Source organism: Dermacentor andersoni, chromosome 5, assembly GCF_023375885.2.
Source record: "Dermacentor andersoni chromosome 5, qqDerAnde1_hic_scaffold, whole genome shotgun sequence".
NCBI classification, from domain to species: Eukaryota; Metazoa; Arthropoda; class Arachnida; order Ixodida; family Ixodidae; genus Dermacentor; species Dermacentor andersoni.
In genome coordinates this window covers 102,064,388-102,085,453 of record NC_092818.1, presented here as the reverse complement: position 1 = coordinate 102,085,453, position 21,066 = coordinate 102,064,388, and the positions used below count along the sequence as shown (strand labels likewise).

At 47.9% G+C, this 21,066-nt stretch overlaps 1 protein-coding gene across 1 annotated transcript in view; it reads right to left on the bottom strand.

Moving 5' to 3' along the window:
• Positions 1–10,231: 10,231 nt before the first annotated feature.
• The window catches only part of LOC126530983 (uncharacterized), a 107,828-nt gene continuing 96,993 nt past the window's right edge, over positions 10,232–21,066 (bottom strand). The window contains exons 5-6 of the mRNA XM_050178328.3: positions 15,435–15,625; positions 10,232–12,767 (exon numbers count right to left, since the gene is read on the bottom strand). Of these exons, the coding sequence (XP_050034285.1) occupies positions 12,533–12,767; positions 15,435–15,625 (426 nt within the window). The 3' untranslated portion in view covers positions 10,232–12,532. The remainder of the gene's footprint in view (positions 12,768–15,434; positions 15,626–21,066) is intronic.

Below are 21,066 nucleotides of genomic sequence, written 5' to 3'. Positions count from 1 at the left end.
GTGGCCTCTCCCTCGAAGGGTTTGACCCTCTCTTCCGGAGCCCCAGCTCCGGGCCGCGGTCCTTACCTGTGCTCTACGCCGGGCTGCCTTGCGCCTGGAGGTAGTTACCAAACGCCCCGTGTTGCGTGAAACAATCGATGCCGCGATGAGGCGGAGTGGGGGGAGGAAAAGAGGGGATGGAATGAGGGGGTGAATAGGGGGCGGCGGTCGGCCCAAGAATCGGCCCGTTTAAGGGGGCCCAAACCATGGCACCGTCTGTCAAGTTCGATGCAGCGCTTATAGTGCACCTCTGCACTATCCACACAGTGCGCACGAATACATTTTTCTTTCTTTTTTTCTTTTCTTGCGTTTGTTTCCTACAACAATATGTGATAACTTGAACATGACTGTGAAGCTCGTTCTTTCCAATAACAGCAGCCTCAGGTGCGCGAATGTTGGTCAGCGGTCCTGTAGTATTTCGCCTTCGCAGAGAGTTGTGACGGTGAGAAATCTATACGTGATTCATTTGCTACAATACCACTGACTGTTCCAACAAAGTATCTATCTTTAAGCACTGTCCAGCTCATTTGCGACTGCCATAGATTCTTTTTAGTACTACTCCATTGTTTTTTTAATCACTCTACAGATACTTGCAGTGTATCTACGTCATTTATTCAATGCACAACACACAAGCATCAGCCTAGGAATCGGTTTGCATTGCGATCGCGGCTTAGTGGCACTCTTTTTTCTTCTGCTCCGTGTAAGTTTTACTACGTGCTTAAGAAATCATTACTTGGATGACATCCTGCCCGGTCGGGAACTAAATTCATATTAGGAACAGAAAGAGAGAATGACGACCAAAGTTGTGTTGTCAAACGGTTCGACGTTTTGATTTACACATGGAATGCTTTTTCCATCTATAAACCAGACTGAGCAAGGCTCTCGTGTGGAAGCCGAAACGTCAACCCTTTTCACAGCATCCCTTTGCTCAGCGTTATGCTTTTCTCTTCCTGATACGGAAGTACATACTTATACAGTGACAAAGTTGGAAGAAATATGTACAAGGCACGCGCGCGTGTGTGTTTGTGCGTGTATGTTTAAGTCACTGACGCCGCACTGATCGCCGTTTACGGCGACATTGCACGCCACCTTGCGGAAACGGTGGTGCGTGCCTCGTTATTAAGCCCGGAACCTGAACGGTACTGCACGCAAGTGTGTGGACGAGTCGCGGGGCTCGAGCGGCCACAGCCGTTCGAAGACAAAAAGCCAGAGCTGCGAGAAGCGGGCCAGCTGGCGCGACGGGGCTTGAACCGCGCTTGTCAGAGGGCTGCCTGCCAACGGAACGCGCCATTTATGTACTTTTTTTTTTCCCCTCTTGTTCTTATGCTCCTCTTTCGGACCGTAGTGGCGCGGTCCGTGTGCGAGAGAGCCGCTTTTATACAAGGCAGGCCTCCTTTCAAGTCAGCGACGAGAGCACGTTTGGTTGTCCCCTCCTACGGACAAGTGCCGAGCAGTCAACTTGTTCGGGGGCGTCACGGTCGGCACGCCCCACGACAATGCCTTCTTCTTCTTTTGCCACTCTTGCGACCATCTTTATCTGCTATCTGCACGGCAAGTGCTCCTGTAGCTTGCTTCTGCTTGGAAGTGGGCTATATTTTTACCTGGCGGGGTACTCTCCTTCGAACGTATATGGCAGCTGCCCTTTCGTGGTGTTCAAGTCGGTAATGAATCTTTGATTCCCTAAAGTTGGCGTCAGCAAGCCGTTGCTTCGCAGGTAGCTATATAAGGAGTAGCTTGCCCAGAGTTACTTGTATACTCCAGCCCGAAAGGTTGTTGCAGTACCTCAAGTTGACAGGTCTTGGTGACTGTGTGTAGACTCGGTACGAACCTTCCAGTGTGCGCGAAACTGTGCTCTCTCTGTCTCCTTTCTATCCCTCTTTTCTTCCCTATATTCTTTCCCCTAGGGCAGGGTAGCGAACCGGACGTACCTCTGCGTAACCTCCCTGCCTATCCTCTAGTCTCTCTCTCTCTCTCTCTCTCTCTCTCCAGTCCTAAGTAACACCTCGCTTCTCTATATGGTCTTCAGCCTGCCTACCAACGCAATTACTCTATTTTCAGTAATGACAGCACACTACCTGCAAAGAAACAAAAAATAAAAAATAAAAAACGGAAAACACATGAAAGGAATGTTTGTTTCCTGTTTTTTTCTTGCGCCAGCTGCCCACACTGGCGCCTTTGCTTTCAAGCCACTTCGGCGAGCTTGCTGCATTTAGAATACGCCAGAGAAGCGGGGCACGCGTTGTGCTGACTAAGCTGCAACCAATGACGATCGGGTCAACCAAATGCCTCGGCTAGTTATAAGGAAGAGTCACGAGGTACTCTTAGCCGCATTAATGCTTCCCTTAGTGGTTCTCGGCGGTTGCATGGACACTAACTACGTAGAAATATTTTGCACAAGTCCAATTACATTGATTGCTAAAGTAAATCGTTGTTGGTAAAGCAACTAATGACGTTTTAACTGACGCCACAGTAAGTGCTGCTGTGCGACATGTAACAGATGGAAGGTGTTTTACTTTAAGGAGCTTGTTTGCTTTCAACGACTAGCGTCCTGTATCTTGCAGACTTTTCTTTATATATGTAATGGATTTATCAACGTAAATTCCTGCCACCATGTTTTTGCATCGTCAAAAGGCCCAACTATCCCCCTGCAATGCCTCCGTGGAAACACTTTCGTCGACGTCGTGTTTGGCGTGCTACGAATACGTCATCCAAATAATGATTCGGTGCGGTACATCAGGGGCCTATTGTGGTACCCTCCTCCCCCCCCCCCCCCCCCCCCCCCCCAAAGCTAAACTAAACAGTTCTATGAATTCGTAGACAAAGTGCCCTGTATAGAACTTAATTGAAATGCCGCTAGTTTAGTAAGGACTTTGCACCTACAATGTACCATAAAGGAAAATAAAATGCTAACAAGAGTTGACACGATTGAGTGAGATTGGTGTTAGAGGTTTTCTTGTTTGACAACGTTTCATAACATGCTGTTATTCAAGATTAAACATGGAAATGTCTAGCTATGTAAAGCAGCTTTAGAACTCGGCTGCACGGGCGATTTCAAATTGAAGTTTTCGCGAGTAAAAGCTCTTTCTAAAGCTTTGTTTATTTCTGTTCGCGTTTGGATTATGCTGATTTACTTAAACTTTCTGGCAGCCTGCTTACTGTAGATGCCCTGCGCTTATTGGCATAAACGTGACATTCTGACCTTCTGTTCAATTTACTGAAAGGTACTGCGACAATGACTGCGATCGTGAAATGACAGTATGAAATAATTCGTGTAGATATTGATGGGTACGACGAACTCTGGTCAAACAAGCACTACTAATTAAAGCCAACAGTTATTTGAAAGGCGTGGTTCCTATAAAAAGACGTGTCCAGGGTAAGTTCATTATCAGTGAAGACGATGGGCTCTTTTGAGGAGTTGAGCGAAAGGCTACTCTACAAAAATAGGATAAGTAAACGGGAACATCCTAAAGGCGAAGAATGAAGACTCACGGAGCCATATCATACTAGTGACCTGGGTTCCCTGAAAGGGTTTCAACAGAACCAAATTCAGCTTCTTTCATTTCTTTTCCTCTAGCCTACCTCTCGCTTTCAGCATATCTTTATTTACTTTTGACCGTCGGCTTTCTAATTGGCTCCTTCTTCTGCAAAAGGAGAAGCTTGGCCCCGAAAAGAAAGCTTAATACATATGAAATGCACGCATTAATGGCACCGCGGAACAAAAGGCTAATTAGTCGTGTCTCCTAGTGACCCGTCAATAACGCGTGTGGCAGAGCCCTTATCGAAGCATGTTCCTTACACGGTACTATTCAGTGCTACGTGCGTCACAATGCTGCAACAAGGTTGTTTGCCCAAGCAACGGAATCACTCCGTCCTATACTGTCCCAGCTCTCACGGGCCAAGAGACAATCTAATCAGGGTTTCCGACAATGTTTCATTCTTATTGTGCCTTGCATTGACTATAGTAGCGCAGTCCATTAGCGCTTTGGGGGGATTTCATTTCGGCGTTTTGCTTTTCCTCATATGTTCCATTGCGCGTTGGCGTGGCCGAAGCGAATATTCCCTGCGCTTGGAGTGTCAAGTAGATTTAATTTCTCTGCGCCAGAACCCCTACTCTATACCCTATGTGCCCTGCCTAACTAACACTACTGTTAAGCAATAATAAACTACTCGCCGGCGCATCTCACGGCTAGTCGTATTAGAAAAAATGCTCTCAGAGCGCAGCCATTGCATTTTTTCTTGGGTTCTGGCTTTACAGCGCACAAAACAGCGCACAGAACATGGCTGCCCCAATAGTGTAAGCGTGCAGTTTGCGCCATATACATAATTCCTGGATTTGCTCATGTTCACCGGGAGCGTGTCCAGCTCTACAAAGCGCGCGATCTTCTGAGACGAGGGCAAGAAGCGCAACTTCCGCAAAACAGCTCGCGTACTCTGCCTCGGCGTGTTGTCCTTCTGCAAAGCCGTTCAGCACTGGGTCAAAGAGAAAAGAGATTCCGAGAGAACTAAGAAAAAAACTTAAAGAAAAGCGATGGAAGAAAGACCGGTCTTGATTTCTTCGGAAGGATGAACAAAGAGCGGTGGGCCTGATCCGAATAAAATGGCTTCCCTCGGCAATCGTTTTCAAGCTGGAACACCCCCTTCATTCTGGCATTCCGGGATAAAAGCAAAAAAGAAAACGGTGAAAAACAACGGTTCGAGGAGAAAATCGGGCTTTGATTCTGACGTGCCGGACTGTATGGCGAGTTCCAAAGAGGATCCGCTCTCCTACTTCTCCTTGCGCCTCCATTTTCGCGCTATTGTAAGACAGAAAAGAAAAATAAAACACAAAGCCCTTTTTGGGGCGAGTTGAGCCCACAGTCGGCGCGATTCCAGAAAGGCGGCTGATTTTCGGCGCCGCGTTGAACAAAGAAATCTCCTTGGACGCGCTAGACGTCTTTGTTGCGGGTATTGTTATCCACGACGTGACTAATATATGCTGGAGCACTCAGAAAAGCGCATTCGGCTAGTGGCACATAATCATTCATATGCTTTGCTTGATTGGGAGCTTTCTTTATTTCTTGTTTGTTGGTGTTGCAAAAAATCCTTTAGGCGGGTTAAATTTAGTGAACTTCTTGGCAAGTGATTTACGCCTAATTGCTGCTTGCTCTCTTACTTATCCGACAGCTGTTGATTAAAACGAATGCAGTCGAAAAGCCCATTAGGAAGTGGCGTAAAGAACAGCCGTTTCTGGTGGTTGGTGATGGCGTTCACTTTGTTCAGTTGTGGCGCAAAATAAGAAAGTTATACACCAGTCGCTAACGTAAAAGAGTAATCATGTAGAAGATGAAAGAGGAGCAGAAGTGAAGGGGATTGGTTCGAGGGTATGGGGTGCACAAATACAACTCTGAGCCGCTCCTTGGCATAGCCAAAGCATTCCTTCGATTTCCTATAACAATGTTAGCTGGAAACTGACCACATAAGGGGATTTAGCAAACTGCATGGTGCGTCCAGGTTAGACATGGTCGTATTTATTGGGGTGTATTTGGGGCCTTGCAACTTGTTTATCGACAGGCCGAAAGAGTTGTCACTGCATTCTTTTGCGAACAAGCAACCGAAGGCGCATTTTCTATAATGTCTGTTTCTTGTCGTTTCCTGGAGAACTGATGGTTTCATTTAATTTCAGCTTAAAAACTATTGGCAATGTATTTTTGATGCTTACCTTTGACTTTCTTGGTTTCTGTGGGGGACGACGACGAAGCTCTTGCGTTCGGTTGGTGGTTTCTTTTTGATGCTGAAGTTTTTTCTAATTTTGTGCTTTATCATGCATCAGAAACATTCAGTGCTATTGGTATTGACCCTCAAGACCCCTGCTTTTCTGGGAGACACTCCCTGCAAATGTTGCGATAGAGGAGATGGTGATGGACCCGTCTGGATGCAGGAACAGGCCTCCTGATACACGGAAGCGTCTCAGCTCTTCAGTGGCATCAGAAGCTGGCGATTCTGAGTCTGATGCAATGCCGGAAGGCTCCGTTACCTTCATACCTGCTAAGCATTGGCATTCAAGACAGAAGTCCTCGACGTCGCCCTCGAGTGAAGCGACGTAATACAACATAATCGGAACTACGACAGTGGCCTTCGTGCCTGTCGACGTCGTGGTAAGCTCGAATGACGTCTCAAAAAAGAAATCTCACGACTTTTTCTTCGAACTTGCCCCTGGGGTTATTCAAGAGGTTCGGATGCACCCATGGAAACATATCACTTCCGTAGACACAACAGATGAGAAGACGGTGTAAACTCCACTTGGCCTGTCTCAACCCTGTGGTGACAACACGCGGGCTTGCATACCACAGGGCACGAATGCAACAGCTGGTGCCATATCTGATGTTGACCTATAATTTAAAGACGACGTTTTGAAAAGCATGATCGTTTGCACGCCACTATGCAAAATCATCAGCGCTCGAAAGCTTGGCTCGTCAAAGTGTGTGAATATATTCTTTGGCTGTGAAAAGCTCCCTAGCCAAATAAAGGCTGAACTGGTGCGATACCCAGTTCGACCTTTTGTACCAAGGCCTTTACAGTGGCGCAAATGTCTAAAGATTGGTCATGCACAGGGTTACTGCAAAGTGCTGTGGTCTGTGTCAAATGTCGCAAAGATCACGACGTAAATTCTTGCGACAGTCCCACATCTCACTGCCCTCACTGCCAAGGTGAACACTTGGCAACAGACAAAGACTGTCCCACACGGAAGGAAAACTAAAAGCTCTGAAAAAGGAAGCTAAAAAGAAGGCATCAGGAGTGAATACGCGCAACCATAGCGCCCGTCCAGCAGCTTCAAGTGCCAAAACTGAGTATGTACCCGCACGTTCGAAGAATAGCGCAGACACCGTGCATCGGAGGGAAGGAATGAGGCGGAACTTCTGCCTCTCAGTGACATAGTGGCAGGCGCTTCCATCGAAAACATCGGAACCTGTCCCTGCCGAGATCACGCCTCCGAAAGCGTCCGAACCAGCTTCTTCCAAGGCCCCGTCTACAGCAGAAAACACTGTAAATAGGGTGCCCCAAACGGTCTCAGTCAACGACGATGCCCAGCTTATCAACCTTCTTAAGATGCTTGTCAAAATTATTAGGTCTCTGATTGCCGGTCGTCAGACATCAGCAACATAAGCCGCATTGCAACTTCTCGAGGCTCTCGTGGCACTTCTCGAGGCCGTTCACTAGAAACAATATGAACACTTGTCGAAAGCCTCGTCAATTTGTGCTGTAATGGAATGTCAGGTCCCAACGGCTGCGGCATGCATGCTGATCTAGTCTTTAGGCTGCTCGCAATGAACCCCCGCCAGATGTTCTAGCGCATCAAGAAAGCAATGTCAGGAAAAAAGAATTCAGACTTACAGGGTTCGTAGGCGTTCACAGTAACACTCCATGCACATTGCCAGCAAGCGGTACTTTCCAGTTGCACGGACGTCACGCAACCACGAAATGCTTCAAAGGCCACATTATACGTACGAGCTGACCCACATTACGCAGTTACTGACGCAGGTGACATCTGCGGCTCCGATTTTGAATGTGCGGCTGTTGCTGTAAGTCTCAGAGATACAGCGACGACTGCGGCAAACATATAGTGTCGACCGACGCGGTCTTCAGACATCACATTACTGGAGTGCTTAGTCTCTGGTTGCGCCCCATCATTTGTGCTGTGCGGAGACCTCAATGCTCACCATCCTCGTTGGTGTTCTCGTCCACAAGATATTCGTGGCGTGGAGATCAATGAACTTATTGTTAGAATGATCTACAAACCCTCAATAACGGCTCACCTACATTTGGCGGCAGAGCAAAGGAACAATCCACCTATCGACCTTGCGATATCAACGAGAGGTGTGTGCCTGGCCTGGTCATGTGAAGCTAAGATCACTTACCAATTTGGTTGGTTCCAGAAAATGCTCCTAGCTGCCAGACTGCCGCCTATGCTGTGACAAAGTGAGACAAGTTCCGTCAGCTGATTTCAAAGGCGCCGTCACACGACAAGCTGTTCAAACTGTTGAATGAGTGTCTACTACAAGCTACGGTACGACGATGGCGGCGCATAGACAAACCAAACCCTGATTTTAAGCTCTTGAGGCTACATGCCCGCCGACGCCGCGCTTACAGGACAGCGCAGCGCTCTAAACGAAGCTCTGATTGGACGGTATATAGCCGCCTAGATGCTATACGGCGCAAACAAGCAACTTCGTCGAAAGAGCTGGGTCGCACTTTGTAGTTCGCTGCATCCGGCAAGCGGTTTCGGAGTGTGTGGCGCATACTGAAGGCTCTCCGAGCTCCCGAGCTCTGCACTAATCCAACTGCTGCTTTGTGCAAACGACCGGTCGGTCGCCGAAAATTCTCGCGGAAGCATTAGCCAACCTTTTCGTATCTGCTGTGTCAGAAGACAATACAAACGGCGACCTTAATTTTCTGTAATGTCATGGTACCATAACAACTTGCTATCTTTAGTTTTTATTTATTTCGATACACTAAAGGCCCATTAGGGCCATTACATTACTATGGTCCTGCTTGTGAGATGGATGAGGCAGAGTTTAATCTCGAGGAGTTACGCTATGCGCTTAGCCTTTCTAAACGTCGCACTGCCCCAGGCGAAGAAGGTGCCAGGTACCAAGCCTTACGAAACATCGATGAGGCCTATCGTCAACTTATCTTAGATGAATATAATAGGGCGTGGTGAACCAGTCTGATCCCCAACGAATGGAAAGCATCTGTGCTGTTACCTGCTTTCAAGCCCGGGCCTTCTGCAAAACACCACAAGTCATACCGGCCAATATCACTAACATATAATGTTATCAAGCTGATGGAACGAATGACACTGTTTCGTCTAGATAGCAGATTACAGGAGTTCAATTTCTTTCCTGATGTCATGAGCGGCTTTCGTCGCCATCGTTCAGCCATCGGCAGCATTGCAGAGCTTGTATCATCGCTTGAAAACTGGTCACAAGTTGGTAATGAGTGAGTGAGTGAGTGAGTGAGTGAGTGAGTGAGTGAGTGAGTGAGTGAGTGAGTGAGTGAGTGAGTGAGTGAGTGAGTGAGTGAGTGAGTGAGTGAGTGAGTGAGTGAGTGAGTGAGTGAGTGAGTGAGTGAGTGAGTGAGTGAGTGAGTGAGTGAGTGAGTGAGTGAGTGAGTGAGTGAGTGAATAACTGTATTGCAAGTCCGGCGAGGACGCGAAGTCGTCGCGCACCCGGCTAGTCCCACGTCGGGACCGGCAGGTCTAGCCCACCGGCCCGGTCGCGGGCACGCCGGACGGCCAGGATTTGCTTTTCTAGAGTGGGGCTACGCAGAAGCGAGTCCCACTCCTCCTTGATGAACTTGGGGTATGTCGGCCCGCACTCCCAGAGCATGTGCGCTAGAGTGGAGGTTTGCCCGCAGGACGGGCAGGCGTCGTCGCGATACACGTCGGGCTAAGCCTCGTGGGGAGCGGACAGACACGGATATGTGCTGGTCTGTAGAAGCCTAAGCGAAACGGCTTGCGCCCTATTATACTTTGGGTGAGGGGATGGAAAGACCCTTCTAGACATGTGGAAATCTTTAATAATCTCGTTGGGAGTAGTGGGAGCGTCCCTGTGACCGTAGAGAGGAGGGGAGTCAGCGCTCCTTATAGAGGAAGCGCGGTCGGTGAGGTCACGCGCAGCCTCGTGGGCAGACTCATCGAGGTTCGGGGGAGCACCCTCGACCGACCCTACGTGAGCGGGAAACCAGTGAATTGAATGGTTTGTGAGAGCATATGGACTCGAGCCGCTAAGAAGACGAGCAGCTTCCTTGGCGATGCATCTCTTCTGAAAAGCCTTAACTGCCATTTTGGAATCACTATAGGTTTCGGACCCACGACCGTCTGGCAGGGCGAGAGCGATGGTGGCTTGCCCGGCGACTCCGGGTTCTGAAGTGCGAATCGAGGCGCTATTGGAAATCTTGCCGCTCGAGTCGACCGCAACAACGGCAAAAGCTTTCCCGTCGCTGTACTCAGCGGCATCGACGAGGCTTGCACTAATGTCGTGTTGTTTGATCTGTTTGAGGATGGCTGCTGCTCTGGCCATGTGTCTGCCCTCGTTGTGGACAGGATGGACGTTTCGGGGCACAGGGGCCCCGAAACAAGTTGGTGCTCAAGTTGGTACTCAAGTTGGTACTCAAGATCACAAGTTGGTACTCGAAGCAATGAGTAAACATTCCCTTCGTGAAAGAACAAGCAAACAAACATATTTTTATTACATTGCTCTACAAGAAAAACCACACGAGAGGCGTTCACGGCCACTGTGAAATTTTTCGAAGTACACTAGCAACAATCGCCTACCAAAATTTTATACGGACAACTAGGAATATAGCTGTCACGCGCACGAACGACAACAAAACATAAAATCGCGATGTTGAATCACGATGTCCTAAACATTTCGGATGCCTGTCTTCCTATTGCAGCGTGGTACTGTAAGTACCTCACACAAGAAAATGCAGAGAAGTCCTGTGCTGTCTTCGAGGGTGCTCGCGCTGACAAGAAAAAATCGCGCGTGTAACGTGGAACATCATGATATGTCTCAAAACAACACAGATATGACGGAGCACGTATGCCTCACTCGAATATGGCGTAAAATAGTTCTGACGTAATTCCCAAGCACAAACTAAATAACCTGCGTTTTGCATCCGAAGCGTTCGTTTAGGTAAGGCACAGAACCTGTTCGGCCCAGAGAAGGCAAACGCGTCAATGTATATTCACCCCTGTCGACTCTCCATTCACGCAAGGACAACCATACAAGACAGTGACATAGTATTTCGAGCTTCAAAGCGGCAGTTCCTAGTAGGCCTCAAGCGGCACCATTCTTAAACGTAAACGCCTTGATGCACTCTGTGCTTCTGACTAGGCTCTTAGCCTTACTCCTTAAAAATACTCACTGCGATTAGATTAGCTTTAGCACTGCGATGAGTGGCCCTTGGGAAAGTGTAAATGAGCTGTTGTACATTCATATTTCGTTCTTCCCCGCATGCCTTTATATTATGTGAAAGACTGAGCGTCCACCATGTCTGCCACCCAAGTGAATATCTCATCATTTGTTAGATGTCCTGCAGTTGCCCTGACATTAAGACGTAGTCCATAACAACGGTGCTTGTCGTGGCATCTTACGAAAGCATTTTATCGCGAGAACTTGTTAAAGATGTTATTGCGCCGCACGTTTGTTTTAAGAAATGTAGTGCCGCACTATGAAGACGTAGTTTTGAGAAACGTGTTACTCAAGTAGTTAAACCTTTTTGCAAATACCAGCTGCTAGAGTCTGCTTACTATTCTGCGTCTGCTAAACAAACTATCGCAAATTATCAAAAGTGAAACAAGAAAATTTCGAAACAAAGCAGAAACAAAATGGGTAATGAAAGCTTTGCTTTCGTTTTCGTGGCAGAAGCCTAATGACAACCTGTGATTTTTGCTTGCAGTCTGTTTAGTGTTTTCGGCAGCCTAGTCATTTACCAGTTTTATCTATTGCACTACAAGTGATGTTTTCTTACAACGGCCCCTATTGTATACGTAGCGCACAAGTCTTTTAGCAGCTTTCTTTTTTCCTCCACCATTTAATGAGCATTTTTGGAAAGCTAGTCATACAGTAGTCATTCATTCTCGGAAATCTTATTTGCAAGCAGACTCTAATGATGTGGAGAGGCTATTCATGCAGCTTTCTTTTATGACAATCTTGTGCTTGAAACTAATCATGATTGTCCCTGGTACTTCTCTTTTTTTTCTTCGCTGGTCAGTACGAGCGTGGTGCCTAATTATAACAAAATAATTGCTGCTGCTGTAAATATATGCGTCTACATTTGACTATTCATTATTCGATTTTACGTTGATTACTTACTATGTTTATTCAATTCGTATTCGACAAAGTTTACATTGGTCCACCTCTACTTATCAGTGCTGAAGTAAGCACATCTCTCAATATTTCGACTTAAAAGCAGCGATTTGGCTCAAACAAAGAAAAGAGAAGAAACGTTTAACGAAACTGCATAATTTTCCAGGAATAAATTGTGCAGCGGATCTTGCTACTACGTCTTAAGAGACTACTGTGTTCAGAAATAAAGCAAGTTATTACTGTAGGAATCTGTTTTGGTGTCAAAATTGTATTAGTGACTCCTATTCGAAGACTGCTTGTCGAGGATGCAAGTGATTGGCAATCTGTCTCAGCTTGCTCTTGCCAGACGTGACACGAGAAAATAACGACGAGGCATACGACTCAACATCAATTTCAACTCGCTAAAAATGAATGTCCAAAAAAAAGAACAGCATAATTTTACGTATCATGCCCCGGAGCTTCAAGCCGGATACGAGCGAGAAAAACCTGAACATGACGGGAAAATGTTTTCGAACACGCATCATTACGTGCGAGTCATCGCAAGCGTAAACGCCTCGCTGGTGTAGCGTAAGCCGCTACACAGCTTCGACAGCTCCGTGAATGGCAGTTGAACGATGACACTGTTGTAGAACGAGCGTCTGGGCCTACTTTTTACCACCCGGAGGGCTCCGACCTCCGGACCCCCTTAGACGCGGCCTAAGTCTTCGCCGCTTAGGCTTAGGAGTCGTCGTTGTTGTCGTCGTTGTTTCCGTCGTCGTTGTCTCGTCTTCCTCGTACTCGTACTCCTCGTAGTCATCCGGCGCTTCGGTAGTGGTGGTGGTGGTGCTTGTCGTTTTCTTCTTGAGTGGCGATGGCTTCTTGCGTGGGGGCGGAGGAGGCCTGCGGATAAGGAGAGAGAGAGAGAGAAAGGTAGAGCGAGATTTATTGCGATAGAAATAGAAAATATGAGAGGTTGGCCTAAATGGGAGTTCTGAGCTGCTACTAAGCATTGGTGAAGCGTTGACAGTGAGGACGCAAATGACACTTTGAATGAGCTTGAACAGTGAAGACCCTTCAAAGTCCGAAAATGCGGACCACTCTTGTGCAGGAATTTGATACGAGCCTTTAGAGCATTGCGCGGACGATAGGAGACGGGCCAAGGTCCCAATATAACCATTTCAGGCAGATGTTGACTCAAGAACTTTGACAAATTCTCTATCAACGATTGTATTAGTCATAGCATGTTGGAGGCAGATGCACAATACGTGTTCCGTAGACTCGGGTATGTCGCACTCCTCCAGTCCGGACTGTCAGCACAGTCGATGTATACAGAGGTACCGCTATGTGAACGTCACACTTGTAGCCGCAACCTGTGCAGCAAGCCTGCGTTACTTTTCTTGGTAGTATGCGTTAACTTCAGTTATATCGCTGGGTCAATTGTTCGTGAAGACGGGGAGCGTTATTATTCATAATCATAAGAGAGCGACTGTGAACGAGGACAAACTGAAGAGAACGCAATAAAGAAAAGAACGGAAACACCCGTGTACTTAGATTTAGGTGCACGTTAAAGAACCCCAGGTGGTCGAAATTTCTGCAGTCCTCCACTACGGCGTGCCTCATAATCAGAAAGTGGTTTTGGCACGTAAAGCCCCATAATTTAAATTCTTTTTAAAAAGAAGAATGCTTATTCTTGTCTGGTCTTCAGCTTATCCTCGGTAAGGGGCACGCGCTGTTAGGTTTTGAATCACAGGTGAGTTTGTTCGAAAAAAACAAGCTTAAATATTTTACTTCCATTTCCTCCATTTCTGGTACACATTTAGCCCTTCGCGCACTTTAGTCCCGTCTTCAAGCTTACAGCGACAACGGACGATATGCGAAATTCTGTAAGCAGGCCTTGCCACACAGCTAACTTGCCCTAACTAAGATAGCCGCGTTCCTGCTGGTAGCACTTTTAAACCTGAGACACGCGTTTTCAAAGCTCGGATGGTGCGAAGGAGGGAATGCGGCAGGAAATGTGTCAGCAGCCCGCATGTTGACCCCTTAATTATGCTTCTAACCCGAGGTCCGCCATCGGGGTTAGCCCAGACCAGGTGTGTGCGAAACACTGCTTACGCAATTTCGCATATTAGCTATTGCATCGCGACGAATCCCAGTGACCTTTGACTGTAGACTACACTCGACTACTTTCGGGATATTATGACACGCCACCACACTTGCAACAGACGTACAATGTAAACTGATATCTAGGGCCATTTGTTGCGGTGTAAATGAAGCGAAATCGATCATTCACGATATTGATTATGCAGATAATCTCTAAAAAACTAGTGTGTTCGCATTTTGTTTTTGATGCCAATGTATGATGATGAGCTTTCCAGAAACATATTGTTCCGAGAATACTCTGCGACACCTTGAAAGTCGGAATCTGCATGAACTCATGTGTTCTTTCCAAATGCTAAGTGTACTGGGTATTGCTGACTGGCGTATTGCTGCGCACTCTCAACAAATTTAAACCGGTGCAAAGTGTGCTCTAAAATCATCTTTTCTTTGTGTCGTCATTTTTTGCCTCCAAGTCAGCTCTCGTCACTGTGGGCCATACAACCACTCGCCCGCTAAAGGCGAAGAAGAAATACATTAAGCATGAAATGCTTTTAGCTCCTGTTGTCGGCGACCTTCGAGTGACCTTGAACCAAAATCCAGAGCCGTTATCCTGCAAGTTGCGAGAACAAAACGAGATCTTCCGGGCAACCAGTCAAAAATTTAGAAAATGCAGCCTCTGGTCCCCAACCCTTTGTACAGGACCGCATTAAGTACGCTAGTTACTGCCCAAACAAGCTACAAAAAGTATTGCTTCCGAGTTCTTCCTAATGTTTGTTTACAAAATCACTAAAGCTATAACTGCCAAAAAAGAGGTGGGGCGTGCAGACAGGACACGCCTCACCTCTTTTTTTTTTTTTTTGCATAATGAATCCTTACCAACTAGCTCAACTTTCTGTCGTTTTATAACTGCTAGTACGCTGAAGTTTTATTTGTCGTTTCCAATAAGGGCGACGTTCAAAAAGTGCATACAGGGCACCATAATACCCACTGTGGTTGCTCAGTGGCTATGGTGTTGGACTGCTGAGCACGAGATCGCGGGATCGAATCCTTGCCACGGCGGCCGCATTTCGATGGGGGCGAAATGCGAAAACACCCGTGTACTTAGATTTAGATGCACGTTAAAGAACCCCAGGTGGTCTAAATTTCCGGAGTCCTCCACTACGGCGTGCCTCATAATCAGAAAGTGGTTTTGGCACGTGAAACCCCATAATTTAATTTTTAGGGCACTATACACTTTACTGTCACCTTTTGGCGCTGAGATAGGGTTGCTTGTGCTCTGTTGAACGCCAGCGTTCCATGAGTACCGCGGCGCGAGTTTTGCCTCGCGCCGCGGAACTAAGCACCGCTCCGCACTACTAAGCAACAAGAGAACAGTAACAATAGTAACGCATATCTGTGCTGCAGTTCTTTTCTCAACGCTGCCAACGTTCATGTCTCAAGAGCGTCGCCGAAAGGGGCGCCGGTACTCACCTAGGAGGCACGGTAGAAGGCGGCACCGTGGTAGTCTCCTTGTAAAGCGCTTCGTTGCGGTCGTAGTGCTTCTCGGACTTCTCGCACTCAACCGTGTTGATGAAGCGGCACGTGAAGGTGGTCTGGTCGTACAGCGTGTAGTTCGGACACAGGAAGTCGTAACGCAGACCCCCGTAGCAGTAGTGGAACAACTGCAATCAAGTATATGGGCAGCAGTAAAAAAAAAATGCAGATACAACGCGCATGTTGGAATCTATGTGAGGCGAAGCCTTCGCGAGGCAGTCAATAAATTAAATGCTATGCACCTTTATTTTAATTCGATGTAACGCGTAATCTGATGTAATATTTACCTACCGTACAAATCACAATTTGAATCTATCACAATGGTTATGTTTATGCACTGCATCGTTCAAAAGCTATGCTGAAATCTAAAGAGATGTCGGTGAATAGTGTAAGAGATAGACGAAGCGATTTCATGAGGACGTAGACAATGTTCGATCTTTGTCGAGGAAATGGATATTAATCCTCGAGGAAGACGAAGTGCCTTTCAGGCAGAACACAGAGTCTTCCAGCTCTACTTATTTTGTGGATTTTTTTTTAGACTTTGCCAGTGAACTGCTATTTCCTCCTTAACTGCGATGGAGATGGAGTCTCACGCGCGTCCGCCGGACTCGGCAGTGCCCGCGACGGCTGCCTCCAGGAAGCGCAACGGCACCGAGAGCGACACTGACAGCGACGACACCATGCAGTACTATGTCAGCGGTGAAGATTCTTGTGACGACGCCTTCGAGCTGGTGCGGAGTCGTAAAGCAAAACGAAGGTTTCTCAGCGCATCCTCGAATTCGAGTGAGTCCACCGTGAGATCTTCGCGGAATACCGAGGAGCTCACCATCCTGTTCACGCCAGTTCTCGCTACTGACAACCTGAGACGCCTCAACAGGCAAGCCGTGTCTTCACATCTAGAGGCACTGGTTCCGAATGAAATCAAAGACATCAGAGTGAACACCCGTAAGAACGTCCTAGCAATTGACGTAGAACACGCGGCTGCGTTGAATTCCTTGCACAATGTCACGGAACTTGACGGGATGAAAGTCCGCCCTCATATTCCGCTGGGCAAACAAATCAGTAGTGGCGTAATTTACGATGTTGATGAGACCATTGCCGACTCCGATCTGTCGTTCTTAATCAAGCCAGCTACAGAAAACACCATCATCACAAACGCGTTTCGTCTCGGCACGTCACGGTGTGTCAAAATCATATTTAAAGGCGAATCCCTACCATCGCATGTAAAAGTGGGCCACTTCCGACACGCAGTTCGCCCCTTCATACCAAAACCGCTGCAGTGCTGGAAGTGCATGAAGTTTGGGCATGTGAGTAGTGTGTGCAAGAACACTACCGTCTGTTCTCGCTGCACTGGGCCCCACACCACTAACACGTGCGAAGCCAGTGTGCTGAAGTGCACAAACTGCAGCGGCCCTCACGATGCCTCCTCGAAGGAATGCCCGTTAGTTCGCAAGGAAATGGCAATATTGAGGAAAATGGTTAGAGACCACTCGTCTCACCGAGAAGCAGCAACATCTATTAGGCGGCGACGATCGCGTCGCCGACGTCGATCACGAACCTCCAAAGCCTCTGCAGAGCGCCAACCACGTACACTGCCACCCACTCTTCCGCCCAGGCCAAACGCAGTCAGCTCAAAGGACAAAGATGCAACGAACAGCCCTGCTGCTGACGCGTGGCCTGCACTCCCGAGGCTACATGCTCCTACTGAGCGAAATCAGACTTCTACAGCAAGGGACACTTCGACTGCTCCTGAAAAACTGACGGACCAAGATGAACAAATTGTTGTCATGATCAGCTCTCTGGTGAGTGCTATTCGTGTTCTTCTGGACAAGATACAGACACCAACAGCTCGAAGTGCGTTGCAAGTGCTGGATGCCATCAATCCGGTTCTAGCGAGCCTTCAGAAGTCCAGTGCTTGAGAACTTCTACAGCAGAACCATGGCTCGACAGCAACAGCGATCGTTCCGGGATGATGTGAGAAGTGCCTCCATATTCCAATGGAATGCGAGAGGCCTAAGGTCACGTATTTCGGATTTTCGACAGTTCGTGTTTGACTACCACTTTCCTATACTGGTGATCTGTGAACCGAACTTATCAGCCTCCATAAGACTATCAGGATATGAACCTTTTGTTTCAACAACGTGTGCCCGTAGTAGTAAGGTTCTGGTTTATATTCGCAAGGACCTAACGTATTTTTCGCAACCCGTAGCGCCACACGACGGTAACCAATACGTCTGTGTTAGTGTGAAAAAGAAGAGGCTGTCTTTTACTATTATTGGCGTCTACCTATCCCCAACAAGTCAGTTTGACAGCAAAAGACTAGAAGATATTATGGCTACTACTCCCGGTCCTTGGATAATAACAGGGGACTTCAACGCTCACCACCATATATGGGGAAGCTCCAGGATAAATTCGAGGGGCAGGTCACTAATATCCTTTGCATCAGGCCACAACCTGTGTCTTCTGAATGACGGAAGTCCGACATTTCTGCGAGGAACAACGTACAGTAGCTGCCTTGACTTGACTTTGGTGTCACGTTGCCTGACTTCGAGCGTGCAGTGGTTTACTGATATTGAAACCCATGGAAGTGATCATATGTCGACCTATGTGAGAATCAATGGTCTAGACGCCGCATTACCGGATGTATCTCGTCAAATCGATTGGTCAGTCTTTCAAGATCGAGTAGAAGACACCTGCAAGAAACATATCGCACGCAGATTAGAAGACATAATTGCAGACGCAATGCAAGATTGCACGCGTTGCTTCACACATTCGAAAAAGCGTACAGAGAATGACATTGAATTGGAAAGGCTTCGTACAATACGCCGCCGTGCTGAAAGGAGGTACAGGCGCACAAAGTCAATTCTTGACCTCAGAGAAGCTCGGCGCATGCAAAAGAAGATAAGACGCCGAATGGATAAGCTAGCGGATCAAAGATGGAAATGCTTTTGCGAGTCACTAGACCCCCGCAAGCCATTGTCCCGTGTGTGGCGTACCCTACGGGGTCTTTGCTCAAGACCCCAGCAACGACACCCTTTTAACGCCCTCGCTCTCTATCAAAACCGCCGCGAGATAGACGTTGCAGAGGAATTTTGCGCGCAAATCGCCGGCGGCACAGTTTTAGTCCCTGACATGGCTTTAAGCGACATCCCCGGTCCACGAGATACCAGCATGGAGGCTCCATTCTCTATGGAAGAATTAGAAGCTGCTATGGCGCTCTGTAGGTGTTCGTCTTCACCAGGGCCCGATGGCATAACATATACTGCTTTGCGCCACCTAGGCCGAGAAGCACGAAGAGAACTCCTCAGCCTTTTTAATAGTTCATGGCAAGATGGTGTCGTCCCACAGGAGTGGAAACGCAGCCGCCTGGTACCGCTACTAAAAGCAGGAAAGTCGCCGCTCGAACTGGCATCGTATCGGCCTATAGCACTTGCAAGCTGCGTCGGGAAACTCATGGAACGCATGATCCTCATGCGTCTCGAATGGTACCTAGAACACCACAAGATTTACCCTGATTCTATGGCGGGATTTCGACGAGGCCGTTCATCGATTGACAGCGTCATCGATTTAGTGTCATCTGTAGAACAGCAAAAATCTTGGAAACGATTATCAGTAGCGCTCTTTCTGGACGTGAAAGGCGCTTACGACAACGTTTCCCATCAACCCATTCTAGACGCACTTTTGACAATTGAACTAGGAGGGCGAGTATATCGATGGATCAGAAACTACTTGACACAAAGGTCCATGTTCGTACGTACGGAAGATGGTCCCACTACCGACCACTACACATGCCGAGGAGTTCCCCAAGGTGGGGTTCTAAGCCCTATTCTTTTCAACCTCGCGCTTCTTGGGCTGGCCGAATCCCTACCGGAAACAGTGAGTGTCTCAATCTACGCCGACGACATCTGCATCTGGTCATCAGCGGTCACTCGTCTGCAGGTTCGCGCAAGGCTACAGAAAGCAGCAACGCAGGCATCTCACTATCTTAACACACAAGGCCTTACCATCTCTACAGAAAAATGTGCGTTAGTCGCTTTCACACGAAAACCAATGTCTCATTATCCAGTGTGCATTAATGGCCAGCCTATCTCCTACAAGAGAAATCATCGGTTTTTGGGTGTCATTGTGGACCGGGACCTCTCTTGGAGCCCTCATGTTGCCCACTTGAAGAAGAAGCTCACATCTATTGTTCATGTCTTCAAGTTTATCGCCGGGAAAACATGGGGATCCTCAGTGGGCTCCATGCTACAGTTATATCGAGCACTTTTCATCGGATTGCTACGTTACAGTTCTCCCGTGCTTGCTAAAACATGCAAGTCAAATCTTCGAGAACTACAGAGCGTGCAAGCACAGGCACTACGTGTTTGCCTAGGACTTCCGCGGAGCGCCTCAACAGCAGGAACCATTATAATGGCTCGAGACCATCCGATCGCGACTTACATTAGCATCGACACGCTTAGGGCCCATGTTCGTCATGTTTCACGCATGCAATCAAGCTCTCTTGCCTGCCTGCCAGAACGACGACCACAGGCGTCCTTCTCCAACGAGGTCAGCATCCATCGTGCCTGTCTACCATCGGGCTTCACACCCTCAGCACGTTCAACCTCAGCTTTGTGGTGTTTAGAACAACCTCAAGTGCGTCTCACGGTTCCAGGGATAAGGAAAAAGACCGACCTGCCTACCTTGGCCCTGAAGCAAGCAGCTCTGGATTGTTTGAACACTTTCTACTTTGACCGAGTCCACATATATACGGATGGCTCTTCCACTCAGACCAGCTCCACCGGCGCAGTGGTTATACCATCACGATCAATTAGCGTCCGATACAAGATTTCTCATATGACAACATCGACCGCATGGGAGCTTGTTGCCCTCCGAGGTGCCGTTGATTACATTAACAACCAACCCGCTAATCGGTGGGCAGTATTCTGCGATTCGAAGGCGGCCCTACAATGTCTTCTGTCATCTCTTCGTCGCGGGTCGTGTGAACAACTAGTGTCGGAGATACGAGAAATGCACCATCGTATGATAGCGAAAGGACACGACGTCGTGTTTCAGTGGCTGCCTGGCCACTGCGGTATCTCCGGCAACGACCTCGCTGACGAAGCTGCTAGGAAAGCACACGAAGGAGCAACCCTTGTTTCTGTACCTTTATCGCGGACCGACGCAGCCCAACACCTAAGCAAGGTAGCACACCGTATGACATTAGAGAAGTGGCACACACCTGAATTCACCCAAGAACGATTGCATTCCCTCGACCCCTCTATGCAACGGCGGCTCTTACCAGGGCTTCTGCGAAATGAAGAAACAATGCTGTGCCGCTTACGCTTGGGCGTCGCATTCACCAATGCATATACGGTTTTGATTGGAATGACTGATAGCGCCGACTGTAATGCCTGCGGTGCCGAGGAAACTATAGAACATCTACTGTGCTACTGCCCATCTTTTCAAAACGAAAGACATGACCTCTGCACAGCTCTCAATCAGCTAGATAGAACACCGTTCACCTTGAAGAAGATCTTGGGACCATGGCCTCGCATATCGCAGCTACAAAAGGCCACAAAAGCTCTGC